The 15761-nt window shown below is 49.0% G+C and overlaps 1 protein-coding gene across 1 annotated transcript; it reads left to right on the top strand.

Annotated features, from left to right (window-relative positions):
* The first annotated feature begins 1549 nt into the window (after window positions 1–1549).
* Window positions 1550–10802, top strand: LOC135231262 (voltage-dependent calcium channel subunit alpha-2/delta-4-like). Its single transcript, XM_064284780.1, has 9 exons — window positions 1550–1681; window positions 2134–2209; window positions 3371–3423; window positions 3779–3834; window positions 4170–4190; window positions 6581–6698; window positions 8974–9086; window positions 9369–9451; window positions 10200–10802. Exons 1-9 carry the CDS (start codon window positions 1647–1649, stop codon window positions 10302–10304), a joined length of 660 nt encoding a protein of 219 aa, XP_064140850.1. The 5' UTR covers window positions 1550–1646; the 3' UTR covers window positions 10305–10802.
* Window positions 10803–15761: the final 4959 nt, after the last annotated feature.

Raw genomic sequence — 15761 nt, 5'->3', positions numbered from 1 at the left:
TTTCCAAAGCACACTGTAGGTGTAAGGACTTTCTTCTTATTGAATTCCCATTTGGAAAGTGACATTTCCTAACTTCGCCCCTGATCCCAGGGTTGGGCCCAGTCAGAGGCCTGTGGGCCTCTATTTACACATTATAAATCTGAGTATAGCATTAGAAACCACGGGGTATTACTGGAGCTACTACCCCAATGTGTTACTGCATCTCTTAGTTTTTTGTTATTATTCTTACCATTTCTCTGATTGCTGATCAGGTGCCCAGGAGCCCTGAATTCTGATGGATCCCTGTCTGGAATAAATCTCCAGTTCCTTAAGAAGGGTCCTGGGGTCCATTCGGCTCCCCAGGCCAGATTCCCCACAATCATTAGCTTCCTTGAAGTGGGCCTCAGCCCCTGCACCAGGGATGCACTTCTTTCCATTACTAGTATAGTAAATTTCATTATTTTAGGAATTTCATAGAACCTAGTCTCCATGGAGGGAATTACACAGGAGCAGGGATTCTGCTCGTGTCCACTGGGTCCCCACTCCCTCATTCCCTGGCCCCCACTCTCCTCCTCCTCTTTGCCTCTCCATCTGTTGATCTGATTTTCTCCTCTGAGCCATCTCCCCTCACCTCCAGCCTAACCTGCTGCACAACTGACATGCTCCTGTCAACAAAGGCCTGGGGAGGTGGCACTGGGGCCAGGCCCAGGAGCTGAAGAAGGGCCCCTATTAGAGAACCTGACATAGCATTGACTTGGGCTCCCAGCTCCCTTCCCCACAAGCTGAGCTTGTGAATAGTCCAAGAATATCCTGGCAGCAATCACTGGGGAGAGAGAGCCATTAGGAGGGTGATGTGGCTGCTGAGAAAGGACAAGGGTCTAGAGAAGTCACTGTCCATGGAGTTGGAAAAGGTGAGTGGCCAATCCACAGGCCACACTGATTAACTGGATATGGGGGGGTGATGAGAAGTGGGAGGGGGGAGGGGAAATCAAAGGCGACTCCAGAGCTCTCAAACCTGTTTGGCTGACTGGTAAGATAACCCATGTTTTTGAGGCCTTCTTGACCATGACACACAGAAATACATGTTACATCTGACCCAGTACATACACGCACAGACACACATAGAACACAGATAACAATTTAAGTTTTACAGACCCATTAAAAAAAAAAAAACAACTCTTGATTGTAACCCCTAGATTGATTTCATAGCCAACTGTTGTCAGGTCCTACCAATTTTCAATTCATAACGACCCTGTGACAGAGTAGAGCTGCCCCACAGGGTTTTCTAGGCTGTGATCTTTACAGGAGCAGATTGCCTGGTTTTTCTCCCATGGAGCCGCAGGGTGGGTTCAAACCACCAACCTCTGGGCACTTAACCATAAGCCACCAGGGCTCCTTCATAGCCAACTGATGGATTGCAATTACAGTTTTAAAAGCGCTGAAATAGAGACTAGGGCAGAAGGAGCAGGCTGAAGGAGAGGGGAGTGGGTGGAATGGACTCATTTTGGATTGTTTTGATTGGCATCTATAGGGAAAGGCCCAGCTAGAGCCAGGGTCAAGCCCAGAGTAGAGAGGTAGATTTAGAAGGCTTCATCCTACTCTCTCTCAATCTCTCTCTCTCTTCCTCACAGACAGGAAGATTTCTGGGGGAGGTGGATGGTGCTTTTATGACCCAACTGCTCAGCATGGGGGTGTTCAACCAGTAAGTGGGATGTGCTTCCCCCAGTCTGAGTAGACACAGCCAAGGGAAGCTCTGATGCTAAATCATTCAGACGGATCTCAGGATCCTGACCTCAAAAACCCACAATGAAAGCCCCAAAGAGCTCCAAAAGCAACCTTTCTGGAGTCAGGGACCAGACGTGAGGTGGGGGAGGGCCAGAAAGTCATGTGGGCATTGCTGTGGGAGTCCTCCTGCCCCCAGCTCAGACCTTAGAAGGAGAGCTGAGAGGAAGCCATTTGCTACCCACTGACTTCCTTAAACCACTCAAAGTGTAGAAATGTAATTTTCAGCACGTGCTGCTGGTGATTGTTCCACCCTAACTCAAGCTCCGTTATAAGTCATAGTGAATGAGTACACTGCTAGCAAATTTCCCCTGGGGCAGGACCCAGGATGGCGGTGATCTTGGACTCACATATCCAGTGTCTGATTTTCAGAGTGACCATGTACGACTACCAGGCCATGTGCAAGCCCCCGAATCACCACCACAGTGCGGCCCAGCCCCTGACCAGCGTGAGTGTCAACCCAGCCCTTCCTTCTGCTAGATGGCAAGTCTGCTGCCCTGTCCTAGACTGAGGTCACCACTTGTGTCCTATCCAGCCAACACTGCCCACCTCACTGGTCTCTGTTCTCACCCAGCCACAGGCAGTCTGACCCCAGAGCCCCATTCTTGACTCTGACTAAAAAGTTCTCTCCAATGTCTGCCTTGTGCCCCTGCTTCCACCCCCAAGCCTGTAGGATTTATCTTTGGGGCTTCAGGGGAATCGCTCTGGCAGCTTGTGCAATAACAGGACCTCTGGCAGACAGAATAAGGCTGTGACCCTCTCATTGCTATGTACTTTACCTCACCCCTAACACTACCACACAAATCATCAAGGGTCCTCAGCAGCTGCCACCATAGAAACCAGGCCTTCAAACTGGTGGGTTCAGGTTTGAACCTCTGCTGAGAATTTGCATTTCTAACAAGTTCCCTCCTGAGAGTTTGCATTTCCACCTCAGATGTACTGAATCAGAATCTACAGTTTAACAAGATCCCCAGGTGATTCTTACGTACGACTTCCTGGGAATTTGTTAGAAATGCAAATCCTCAGCAGGGAACCTGTTGTTAGGTGCCCTAGAGTCGTTTCGGACTCATAGCAACCCTATGTACAACAGAACGAAACACTGCCTGGTCCTGCACCATCCTCACAATCGTTGCTATGTTTGAGCCCATTGTTGAAGCCACCATGTCAATTCATCTCATTGAGGGTCTTACTCTTCCTCACTGTCCCTCCATTTTACCAAGCATGATGTCCTTCTCCAGGGACTGATCCCTCCTGATAACATGTCCAAAGTATGTGAGACGTAGTCTCGCCATCTCAGCAGGGGTTTGAACTGGAACCAACTGGTTCGAAGGCCTGTTAGAAACTCCAGTAAGTGGTTCATCAAGATGAGGATCTGAACAGTGTTCCTGATGGGCATTGTCTAACCCCCTGTTGTCTAATCCAGGAATTTTCCAGATAACTGGCTTTACCATGCTTCCCTTGTTGGGGAAGGGCTGGGAGGTGGTGGGCTCAGGAGGGGCTGCTCAGCTGCTTATAGCAGGTTGCACAGCAGTCTCTCCAGTCTCTTTTGTGATCAAGGGGAAGGTGCTTGGGCCTGAGTGTTAATGGTGTTGTCTCCTCTCTCTTCCAGCCAATCCCTGCATTCCTGACTGCTACCAGGTGGCTGCTGAATGAGCTCTTGCTGTGAGTAGGGGGTCTGAGGTTGGGGACAGGGATGGGGCGGGGAAGACACATGCAGGTGTGGTTCATGAGGATGCCATCTTCCTGAGGTCCAGACACCACACCCGGTACCAATGCCAGGGAAGGAGGGCAAGGTCCCTGGGTGGACCTGACCATGTATGCATGGTCCCTCCTCCCTCCACTGTATTGGGGTGGGGGCCTCTCTGCTTACCCTGGAGCCCTCAAGTCAGGAAGAGGGTGACCTGGAGGAAGAGAGGGGTGGGCCAAGGCCCTCCAGGAGCTCTGTCGCTCCAGGCTCCTCAGGGACCAAGATGGGGAGGGCAAGAAGGCCTCCGAGATTCAGTCCTGAATCCTACAGGTTCCTGCTGGAGTGGAGTGCCTGGGGCACCTGGCATGCGGACAGTGGGGCCGAGGGTGAGTACACCTCCATGGCTGGTGGGTTTAATGTCAGTGTCATCTTGGTCAGGTGGTTTGAGACCTTTAAGCACTAGGGTGGCTGACAGGGGTGGGGACTCTGGGGTGGTTCCTTGCTCATATCTTATCCTGCCTGCTCTGCTCTCGCCACTTTCCTCTCACGCCTGGCTCCCCTCACCTCTCTGTGTGATACCACGTCATCCCGGGACATCACTGATTCGTGTGACGTCACTCATTTCGTGTGACATCATCACCCTGTGACATCCTGACCTCCTGTGACATCATGCCCTTCCTGTGCCATGTCCACCCTGTGCTGGGTCTCATGTCCTGGGCAGCCAAAACTGTTTTCCATCACTGTAAGTAATACCCACTGAGGAGACCCTGGTTGGCCAAGGGTGGGTTGGGGAAGCATTGGGAGCTGCAAGGGCCTGTTCTTGACTGTCCAATTTCCTGCCACATTTCCAGACTCCTTTTGGAAATCACACCCCATGGTCTTCACAGGACAGCTCTGAGGGGCAGTTCAGTCACTTGGTATCTGTGACAGGAACCAGGAACCATGTGTCACAACCTACTTAAGAACAAGCCCCTCATCCCCCTGCACCGGAAAACAGGGCTAACAGCAGAGTGAGGCAGGGTGGGGTGGAGGGACAAAGCACTGCTTCTCCCCTCTACCCGTTGGCAGTTGCATCTTGAAGATGATTTTATTTCTTTTGCAAAAGCTGAGAGGATTCCCCTCAATCTGTTGTTCAGAATTCTTCTTCTTCTGAGCAGCTGCTCCCTAGACATGCTTCTCTCTCTGACCAGCAGTCCAGGCCCAGACTGGTCAGTCCTCAGTGTCCTCAGAGAAACAGCCTGGCCTTGGAGGCCAAGGTTCTGGATTCGAGTATAGGTGCTGCCTGCCCCTCCCCAGCATGTGACCTTGGAAAAGTCACTTTATTGTATCGTCACTGTGATTGTTATCACAGTTATTACTGTGATAAATTTACCACCTGATCTGAGGGGCCCCACTGTGCAGGAAGCCAGGGTAACTGGCCTGGAAGCAGAGGAGCTGGCCTTGGGGCTCCCATAGGTTTGGCCAGAGCTGCTGCTCTCTGATCTGGAGTGGAGCCAGGAAGGGAAGCTGCCCTGAGATCAACTTGACCTTGGTAGGAGCTGTGGTTCTTCCTCTCATTAGGACTTTTCTGCCATAGGCTGACCTCTCCTCTTGGTTTCAAGGTCTGGAAAGAAGTTTCTGGGTGTGGAAGTTAGGGAAGCCTACAGCTCTCCTACTAAACCCCTGTGTGACCCTGAGAAAGTAATGTCACATCTATGCCTCTATGACCAGGTCTAAAAATGGGGACAATGCTACCTGCCCTCCTTATTTCACAGATATGCCACGAGAACAAATGAAAGGCAAGGAAAGTGCTTTGATGAAATAGGGATGCTTTCTACACGAAGTGGTGCTGCTCTTTGCAACAACCACTCCTGAGTTCCTTCAGCCTGGGAGCTGGCCAGCAGGAGCAGACACTTGTCCTCCACAGCAGGGTTTCCAGGGGCTATACTTTTCCTCTTGCTGAGTTTGGTTCCCTCCATCTTTGGTCCTTGTCTTAATGAAGCAGAACGCATCACATAGGAGTGTGAAGTGCTGGGAGGGAGTCTCCTGGGCTTAGGTGGTCTTGGCACCTGCCCAGCTCTCCCCCAGCCTGGCAGTCTGGTCCTGGGTCCCCACTGCTCTGCTGTGTACCTGCTGTACAGGAAGAGCTTAGGCCTAGCCAGGGGCAGGGCCAGGGGCAGGGCCAGGGCTTGTCTGAGAGCTGTGTGGAGTCCTGGTGGTACGGTGGTTAAGAGCTCAGCTGCTAACCAAAAGGTTGGCAGTTCAAATCCACCAACTGCTCCTGGAAAATCCTATGGGGCAGTTCTACTCTGTCCTCTAGGGTTGCTGAGTCAGAATCGACTCGACAGCAACAGATATGGTTTCTTTTTTTTTTCTTGGTTAGTTAAACTCAGAAAATGTTACTTGTCTACAGTGAATGGGAGGTGTGATAAGATTAGGGGGCTAAAGTCTCCACGCAAACCACCCCTTCTCCTCTCATTGATACCCTCAAGATACCAGTGCTGGAAGGGGTCTTCGAGATGGTGCACTTCCAACGCCCTCCTCCAGCTTACATTAAGGATGTTGTTAGTTAGTTGCCATGAAGCCCATTTCAAATCCATGTGTACATATATATGTGTACATACATACATATTTATATACATATGTGCAGAGTAGAGCTGTTCCATAGGGTTTTCTAGGCTGTGACGTTTTAGAAGTAAGTTGCCAGGCCTATCTTCTGTGACGCCTCTTGGGGATACACACTGCCAGCCTTTTGCCTACCAGTCTAGTGTTTACCTGTTTGTGTCAGCCAGGGACTTTACACATTGAGGATACAGGTTTCCAAAGAGAGGAAAAGACTGTTCCAAGGTCACAGGGCTGGTGTGTGATTATTGAGCAGCGCCTGAAGCCCTGATACCCAGCCTACTACCCTTCAAACTGAGATACCACCCCGCTTCTTTTATTCTAGCTTCCTTTTCCCGTCCCTTCTTCCCATCCCCTTTACTTGTCCCTAAAACTTTCAAACAACTGAGCAAATTTGCAAATGGACTAGGGGTATAGTGAGCTTCCCAGCCCCGGAAGTGTTCAAGCCAAGATCCAGCAGGGGATGACTTCTAAGGCCCCTCCCAACTCTGCAACTTGCTTCCTCATACCCGTGCCTCTGTCTGCCCGCAGCCCACAAACATAAGAAACAGGATATGCTGCAGCCCTGCGACACGGAGTACCCTGTGTTTGTGCACCAGACAGCCATCCAGGAGGCCAACGGGATCATCGATTGTGGGGCCTGCCAGAAGTAAGCCTCCATGGGCAGCTCTGCCAAGCCCGGGTCAAGGGCACGCTCTCCCCTCCCTGGCAAGAGAGATGTCTAAATGGGGCTTTGTAACCATCAGGGACCAGGGCGAGGGAAGTAGACAATGCTTCTAAGCAGAAGGTCACACTCCCAGAGGACTTTATTTATTTTCATTTTTCTTAGTGAAGGAAACACAGGCCGAGGCAGAGGGTATAAGGAGAGGGCAGGTGGAGACATTAAAAGGTTTGTCATGCTTGCAATAGGCCCCACCCCTAGGCCCCAAAGCCACCCCAGACAGAAAAAATAATTACATAGCCTCTCTGGGGGCTCCTTCAGTGTTTGCCTCATTTACCCAGTCAGAATTGACTCGAGGGCAATGGATTTGTTTTTTCAGGGATAAAAAACCAGTTGCCATTGAGTCAATTCTGACTCATGGCGACCCCATGTGTATCAGAGTAGAACTGTGCTCTATAGGGTTTTCACTGGCTGATTTTTCAGAAGCAGATTGCCAGATCTTACTTCCAAAGTGCCTCTGGGTGGACTTGAACCTCCAGCCTTTGAATTAGCATCCAAGCACATTAACCATTACACTACCCAGAGACTCCCAGCTTAGGGAGAGGAGCTAGAGAACCAAACTATGGATACCCACAGTAGACACACGTGATTACACGCTAGCCCCGTCAGAGGCGGTGCGGGCTACAACTCCATCGGGTGATGTTTGAAGGCACAAGTAGAATGAGAAACGAAACAAGTGTGCTCTCCCTTAGAAATCCAGCTCCGTCCTGCGCAGAGAAGTATGAAAACTTGAGGATGTTCTGCAGAGTGGGTGGGGCTGGAGGGGAGCCCCAGGCCTCCCTTCACAGCGTTATCAGACCACAGTCGGCATCTCAGCCCCAGGCCTGGCTCCTGCGTGTGGGACCAGCCTAGGCTCAGGCAGGAGCCCCAGGCAGGCTCTCTCCTGGGTAGAGGCCGCTAGATCCAATGAACTCTGCCAAGTCCTGGCCCAGGTAGGCAGGGAGGCCTGTCTGAAAGCTCTCTATTGCTGACCTCAGGCTCCCAAACCTCTGGCGGACCTCCCCCGCCCCGGGAAGTTGTCACGGGCCAGGAGGCAATGAATGGCTTCCTACAGAGTGTTCCCTCAGCCAGACTTGCCATTGACCAGGGACTTCAAGCAAATTATTTTGTAGTGTAATGCTTCAGACTTTGGCATTAGGCAGGTCCTGGTTCAATCTCTTACTAGTGTGTGATGCTGGGAGAGATTTTAACCTCAGGGAGGTGGTTTTCTTGGGACTATTGTTATCTGTGATCTTATCCCAAAGACTTGTTAGGTGAGGATAAAGTAAACGCTAAGGTGTAAAGCAAGGACTTTAGAGTAGACAGATTTGATTTAAAAAAACTGGCTCTGCTACTTCCTCACTGTGTAATCTTGAGCAAGTTATTTAACCTCTTGTAGCCTCAGTTTTCTCATCGGCAAAATGCCAACTTCACATACAGTTGTGAAGGTTAAATATTTACATGCGCACATATATACATATTTATATGTATATATGTGTGTATGTGTGTTACCCAGCCCTTAGCAAACGCTCACTAAGTGGCAGCTATTACTATTACACAATACACCAGGATCGCTCTGAGTAGTAATCGACTAGGCGGCACTGGGTTTGGTTTTTTTGGGTTAATACACGAGGTCTTGAGTATAACCCTCCGCTCCCTCTACTGGGCTGTGTGCAGGAGCACTGTGCCACCTTGTGGCCAAGCCTGAGCACTGCATCTTCCTCACAGGGACTGCCCCCACCGCACTCACCCAAAAACCAAAAACCAAACCCAGTGCCCTCAGTAGATTCCGATTCATAGCGACCCTATAGCGACCCTACACTCACCCGGAGCAAGAATAATCACAAATCCCTATTTGCTTGGGACAGTCCTGAGTTGTGCCTGTTGTCCCTGCGTATATTAACAACAACGCCTTTCACTCTCAAAAGTGCCTGAGTTTGGACTTTGTCATGTTCTTCAACTGGCTAGGAAAGGAGCAGTGCTATTGCAAAGGCTTGTGGGTAAAATAAGCCACTAAGACCGAGTTTTTCCCCAGGACGGTTCCTACAGCTGCCCCTGATCTGACTGCTTCGTGGTTCTGCTCTGTACCCCGCCACCTCAACCCTATACTAGATAAAAAATAATAGAATAGAAGTCTCCAGCAATTCTTTCCCTAGAAGCCCTTCTGGGTAGCTGCCAAGCCTGCCATGAAGCTCCATGACCCCACCTCTCTCTTTTGCTGCAGGATGTTTGTGATGCAACAGATTCCCAAGAGTAACCTCCTCCTCCTGGTGACAGACTCCACGTGTGATTGTAGCATCTTCCCACCAGTCCTGCAGGAGGCTACAGAGGTCAAATATATCCTTCCAACCCCCTAGGATGGACTGGAGGGGGAATGGGGGTGCAGACGTCCTCACTGAAGGGCTCAAATTCTGAGGGGCCTCAGCCCCCTCGCCACCAACATCCCCACAAAGCATCACTATTTGTTCTCCAGCCCCTTCCCCTTGTCCCCGGTGCTCCTCTTGCCCTCTGAAGCTGCTTGCAAGGCAGCTGATCCCACCAGCTCTAGAGCTGGTCTCTCCAGAGCCTTCAGAGTCAGCTCTGGTCATGAGCGATTTACCTTGACAGAGAGTTCTGCACATAATGCCTCTGTCAAGTGTGACAGGATGCGCTCCCAGAAGCTGCGCCGGCGACCAGACTCCTGCCATGCCTTCCACCCAGAGGTGCGGATCTCGGGGTGGTAGCGGGAGACTGAGCTTCATCCCCAAATTCTCTGCCAGTGGGGCACTGCTCAGCTATGTGACTGCCTGTGCACTTGCAGAGATACCTGTATATTGTGAATTCAAATATGCAGACACATCTCAGTGGAATATGTTCATACACACATTCACATTTAGGCCCCCGTGTCATTCAATACAAACCATTACATCAACCAGAATCCAAGGGTGCTTTTACACAGAGGGGGTCACATTTCCCAGGGTTTGGGCCCTTGGTGATTTAAAACACAGCGTTTCCATGTTTTCCTCATCCCTGCTACATAGCTCCAAATGCTCTGAGCAAATGGAGGCCACTATGTGCATAATACCGGTGACCATTCATTGAGCACATGCCCTGAGCCAGTGCTTTATACACACTGTAGTCTTTGCTCGTTGTGGCTGCCACAAATAAGTCACATCAAAGATGCTCTTAGAAGCCATTCTAAGAGGCTGACCCCACAGCCACTGTAGCAGAGAGAAAGGGCTTGCGCTCAGGCCTCAGGCTGGGTGTGCAGCCTTTACTTTTCCCCAAACGGCAGACATCTAAGAAAGGTGGCAGTGCCTCCTCCACTTTCTGGAATGTCTGTCTGTCCCCATGCTCTTGGCCCCCTTGTAGTCCCAGAGGCCTCCCTCCTTACCTCTTGCTCCCTCTGGCTGGGATGGTCGCCCCATCAGTATGAATACTACCCTCTCTTCTCTGTTCTGGGGTCCACAGGAGAATGCCCAGGACTGTGGCGGCACCTCAGCCATCTCAGCCTCGCTCCCCCTGCTCCTACTGCCTCTGTGTGCCTGGGCACTACTGCCCCAGCTTCTGTGGTGACACCCAACCAGTCTGACCTTCTGCTTTGGAAAGGTGAACCTTTCAGATGCAGTCTAAAGAGTCAGCAACTTATTTACGATCCAGCTCAGTTCAGCCGGGTTATCACCCACCTCCCCCAGGTCAATGCACATCTCAGTTTTGGGCTAACAGTCCCTGCCTCCTAACACCACTGGGTGGAACAAGAAACCAAGTCCAGTGTCCCAGAAGCCACTTCCCAAAGACATTTCAGGGTGGCTGGTACCAACCACCCCAAGTCTCAATGGGCATCCTCGCATCATTCCTACCTTCTCTTTGGGAGCCCAGCTTGAGCTCAACCTGGACCAAGACTGAAGAATTTAGTTCCACCTATTCTCCAGAAGTCCAGACCCAGCCAAAGGAAGATCAGCTCTTTCTAATGAACCAAGTTGGTCTTCAGGAGAATCCAAGGACCTACACATGCTAATAAAAGCAAAGCAGAGTAAGGCCAATGGCAGAGATGACAGTAAGGCAAGAACATGTCCCCCACCTAAAACATAGCTTCCACAGAGTGAGGTTCATGGGAGAGAGCAGCTCGATGGGAGCAAAAAAAAAAAAAAAAAGGCAGAGAAGTAAGTATTAAAGGGAAAGACCCAGAATAGGAACAGATATTAAATCCTTTTAGGAAACATCAACATGACCACCTGTAAGGACCACAAACTGTTGCTATTACAGAACTTCTAAAAACTTCTTTACAAAGCCCTAACTTAAGGGAAATTTTGCATCAATCTAATAAAAAACCAATCTTAAGGTCAGAAGGGCTGAAATATACAACTGCCTTCTTGAAAAATGATGTGAGTTTAGGGGAGGTAGAGAGGTCCCAGGGAAGAAGAGCAGTCCTTCACAATGGCGTGGTGAGAGGGTCTCCTGAGGTCTGGTTTCACCTTAGTCAAACACTCCCGAAGAGATCCACGTCCCATCACGGTGCTTTTATGGCCACTGATCTACAAGAGATTACTTGACTCTGTCCCTCAAGTGAAGTTCATGGGGTTGGAACTTTTGGGGATGTTCCAATTAGCAGAGTCCACTGGGAACAAACCTGTACTGGGAGCCTACCCAGTCTAGAAGCTGCCTCATCCTCCCTTCCCCCCAACACATATACCCTCCCCTGGGGTTCTGGTGACGCTGAAGCAGGGTGAAGACACCATGGAGGAGCTTCCTTTCTCCTCCCTTTGACTGGTGCAAAGAGACCAGGCTCCCTGGACGCAGTGGTCTCCAATGTGAAAGCAACGTAAGAACAGAACCATGTAGAAATTTTAGGATGGCCTTGGATCTTTAAGTTTAACCAACCTCCAATGGGGAGGCCCAGCAAAGCCCCATGATGATGTGCAGAGGCTCAGGGGGCTCTTCTTCCCCATCCTCTCCTACCCTTAGCCCTCCACACTTGAAAATGCAAGCTGTTCAAGTTTCCCACCAGTGCCTAGGCCCCCTTTTCTCTAGGGTAAGGTAAGCCACAGAACACATTCAGTATATTTGTAAAGTGCCTTACACTATAGATTCCACTTTACATTCACTAAAATTTAAGTCTCACAACAAACCTGTGAGGTAGATATTAATGGCCCCATTTACAGCTGAAGAAATTGAGGATCAGAGATCAGGAATTTACTTAAGATCACTCATTCCACCAGGGGCAGAGTACTGCTAATGATAGCTGATGTTTACATGCACTGGGAAAAAAATGTGTACTAGCTCAGTGAATCCTCACATCAACCTTCTGAAATAAGTACTATTATTAGCCCCATATTATAGATATCTTCCTTATTCATTGTTCAGCTTATGCATGCATGTATATAAGGCGACTGAAAACACCATGGCTTGGGTCAGGCGCACCTTAGTCCTCAAAGTGACATCTTTGCTTTTTAACACTTTAAAGAGGTCTTCAGCAGCAGGTTTGCCCAGTGCAATAACTGATGCATTTGAATTATGGTGTTGGTGAAAAATATGGACTATACCATGGACTGCCAGAAGAACAAATCTGTCTTGGAAGAAGTACAGCCAGAATGCTCCTTAGAAGCAAAGATGGCAAGACTTTGTCTCATGTACTTTGGACATGTTATTGGGAGGGATCTGTCCCTGGAGAAGGACATAATGCTTGGTAAGGTAGAGGGTCAGCAAAAAACAGGAAGGCCCTCAGCGAGACAGACTGACATAGTGGCTGCGACAATATTCTGAAACATAGCAACAGTTGTGAGGGTGGCACAGAATAGGGCAGCATTTCTTCTGTTGTACACAGGGTTGCTATGAGTCGGAACTGACACAATGGCACCTAACAACATTATAGATTAGGAAACTGAAGCATGGAGAGTTTAAAATTGGCTCCAGATTATTGGAAGAGCATTGTGAGGTTCAAATGACATATTCATATACCCCCCCAAAAAAAAACACCTAAAGTTGTCTGGCATGTAGTAAGCACCAAATACATGTTTACTATTCTTATATTTGGAGACCCTGGTGGCATAGTGGTTAAGTGCTACGGCTGCTAACCAAAAGGCTGGCAGTTGGAATCTACCAGGCACTCCTTGAAAATTCTATGCAATAGTTCTCTGTCCTATAGAGTTGCTGTGAGTGGGAATCTACTCAATGGCAATGGGTTTTAAGTCTTATATTAGCTTGTTTCATGAAAGTGGGGATGAAGAAATTAAAGTTTGGATTCCAGGAATAATAGGCAAAAGTCCTAGGTGACCCCTGACCCAGGTGGGTTAGGGAGCAGCAGGGAGCCTCTTCTCCGGCTCCCTTGGCTGCCATAGTTTGGAGTCCCCCACCCAATCGAGTAATGAAGAGCTTATGGTGCAGGCCCAGCAGGGTGAGCATTTCCTAACTCTCACTCCAGCCGCTCCCTGCTATGGCCCACGGCCAGCCACATGCCCTTCTTTGGCGTTAATATATGCCCTGACCTCCAACAGTATTCCATCTCAATACTGACTGGCAGTCACTGACTACTAGTGTTTCTCCTTTTGGAAGGCTCATCTTCCCCACCCAACCAGGGATTGCATTTTCTGGCAAGTGTATCAACTATTTTGGCCATAGAATTAAAAGGCCAAGTTTAGTCAGGCACAGCTCTTGGCCTTGTTTTGTCTGCTGCACCAGGGCCCCACGTCTCTGCACTGCCTAGGGTGGGCTACAAAATCTGGAATTCTGTTCAGAACCAATGGAAGGAAAAGCCACTTCTGACAAACCCTGCTTTTCTTTACCTTGGAGAACACAATACTCTCATAAATTTTACGTCCGGAGGCTGGACTATTCTTCCTTTCTACTTTTAACAGAACCCTTGAAGAACACCAGATGGCAGCCTGGCTCAAGCTAAAGAGCCATCACCTTATTTTAGAGAAGCAAAGTTGGAACCTAAGTTGTTCAATAAACTGGGGGACAGAATTTCAAAATCTTCTTATAAATGTTGTAGACCTTTGGGATGACCGATCGAGAACTCAGCGTTGCTGTCAGATCCTCCTTTCCCACTACCAGGCGTGTATTAACTACTAAGTCTACCTGGTGATTCTGTACAGATAGAAGTCTTTCTGGTAAAGTACTTCAACAGCCACTTCAAAATCCTAAGTGAAGTTTTGGGGGGGTTGGGCAAGAGAAGGGACGTATCTTCAGGTCCAAAAAGATGGAAGATGGGGCACAGACCACAAAAGGGAGGACTTGGAGCAAGGGTTTGGCAGAAAAGGCAGACAACCACTGTGGGAAGTCTGACAACTGCTGACCTGTAAGATCCACATCAGCTCAGTGAACGATGCAAAGCATATATTGATTATCAGCCTCATTTTTTTTTAACAGGTGACGAAACTAAGATAGGGAAGGAAGTGACTTCTTGCCCACATCACAAATGGCAGAATTGGAATTTGAGCCAGGGCTTTGAACTGGTTCCTTCTGGTTTGATTCCCTGCTGAGAACTTGCAAATTATCAGCAGGGGATTGAACCAGATCGAACGGGTTCGGGTTTGAAGCCCTGATTTGAACCCACCTTTTAACTTCTAGGTTAATGTAGCAAAGGCAGGGATGGGCTAGTTGGGCAGTGATGAGAAGTTTTCAAGTATGTACAGGTTCATTTCCCTGCTTCCTTGGTTTTCCCCTATGCCCTGACACATGCCACCCCATGCCATCATAAGCAGCAGCCACAAGAGCCAGAACTGGCCTTTTTTCCCTGAGTCAAACAGTTGAAGATGGAAAAAGGTTGTTGACCAGATACGGCAAGAGGGTGGTGAGTTCTGAAACGTGCTCGCGCCAAAGCAAAACATTTTAGAGAAAAGGCTATTACTTCTGGGATGGTTTTAAAACAACATTGCCCATAGGCCTCTCTAGGCCACCCAGAGCCCTAGTGTTCTATAGTCCAAATTCAAACTTGTCCTTCTCTATTTCCTCCACAGTACTCACAGGACATGACCTGAGTAATAGAAAACATATATACAGCTTTCAGCAAGAGACTAGGAAAAAATAAAGTTGGTTATTTGTAGGCCTCAGCTTTTGCTTTTATTGTACTTCAGATGAAGGTGTACGAACTAGCTTCTCATTAAACTGTTAGTACACATACTGTTCTGTGATTGGCTGCCAACCCATCGAGATGTCAACACTCTCCCCTTCTCCATCTTGGGTTCCCTATTACTAGCTTTCTTGTCCTCTCCTGCCTTCTTGTCCTTGCCCCTGGGCTGGTGTGCCGCTTTTTAAAAACAAAAGCAAACCCACTGCTGCTGAGTCGATTCCGACTCATAGCGACCCTATAGAACAGAGTAGAACTGCCCCATAGAGTCTCATCTTATGGGCCTAATCTTTGGCTGAAGGGTGAACCTCAGGCGTGACCTCATTACTGAGCTAAAAAGGTGTCCGGGAGCCATATTCTCGAAGGTTTCTCCAGTCTGTCAGGCCAGTAAGTATGGTCTTTTGTGTGCGTGTGTGCGCGTGTGTGTGCGTGTGTGCATGTGCGCACGTGAGAAATTTTTTTCCACACTTTTCTCTAGCCCTGTCTGGGACCGCCTATTGTGATCCCTGTCAGTGGTGGTAGCTGGGCACCATCTAGTTGTGCTGGACTCAGTCTGGTGGAGGCTTTGGTACTTGCGGTCCATCAGTCCTTTGCACTAACCTTTCCCTTGTGTCTCTGATTTTCTTCATTTTCCCTTGCACCAAACGGTGAGACCGGTGGAGTATCTAAATGGCCGCGCACAAGATTTTACCTCAGCTTATTTTTTGTCAAGAGCAGAATGCAATACAGTGCTCTCTATCAGGATAACATGTGGGGAAACCCTAAAGTTATTACCTATAACTGAAAATGAGAACACAGATTGGACGTTATTGTCCAAATACTGGAAATTCCCCTGCAAAAACTAAATTTTATCCAAGGCAAAGTGTTGGGATTTCCTCTCCCTTCTTAAATTACACAGAAGGGATCAGGTTAACCAACCAACCTAGAAACCTTTGTTTTTAAGTCAACATACCTCAGATTAACTG

This window comes from Loxodonta africana, chromosome 4, assembly GCF_030014295.1.
Source record: "Loxodonta africana isolate mLoxAfr1 chromosome 4, mLoxAfr1.hap2, whole genome shotgun sequence".
Taxonomy (NCBI): domain Eukaryota; kingdom Metazoa; phylum Chordata; class Mammalia; order Proboscidea; family Elephantidae; genus Loxodonta; species Loxodonta africana.
Note: the sequence above shows the minus strand (reverse complement) of the source record. Positions and strands in the feature narration are given on the sequence as shown.

Coding starts and splice junctions, on each gene's coding strand:
- LOC135231262 (XM_064284780.1), top strand. CDS start 1,647: ATGACCCAACTGCTCAGCATGGGGGTGTTCAACCA. Junction 3,835..4,169: donor TGCGGACAGTGGGGCCGAGG/GTGAGTACACCT, acceptor TGTCCTGGGCAG/CCAAAACTGTTTTCCATCAC. Junction 9,087..9,368: donor GGAGGCTACAGAGGTCAAAT/ATATCCTTCCAA, acceptor AGAGTTCTGCAC/ATAATGCCTCTGTCAAGTGT.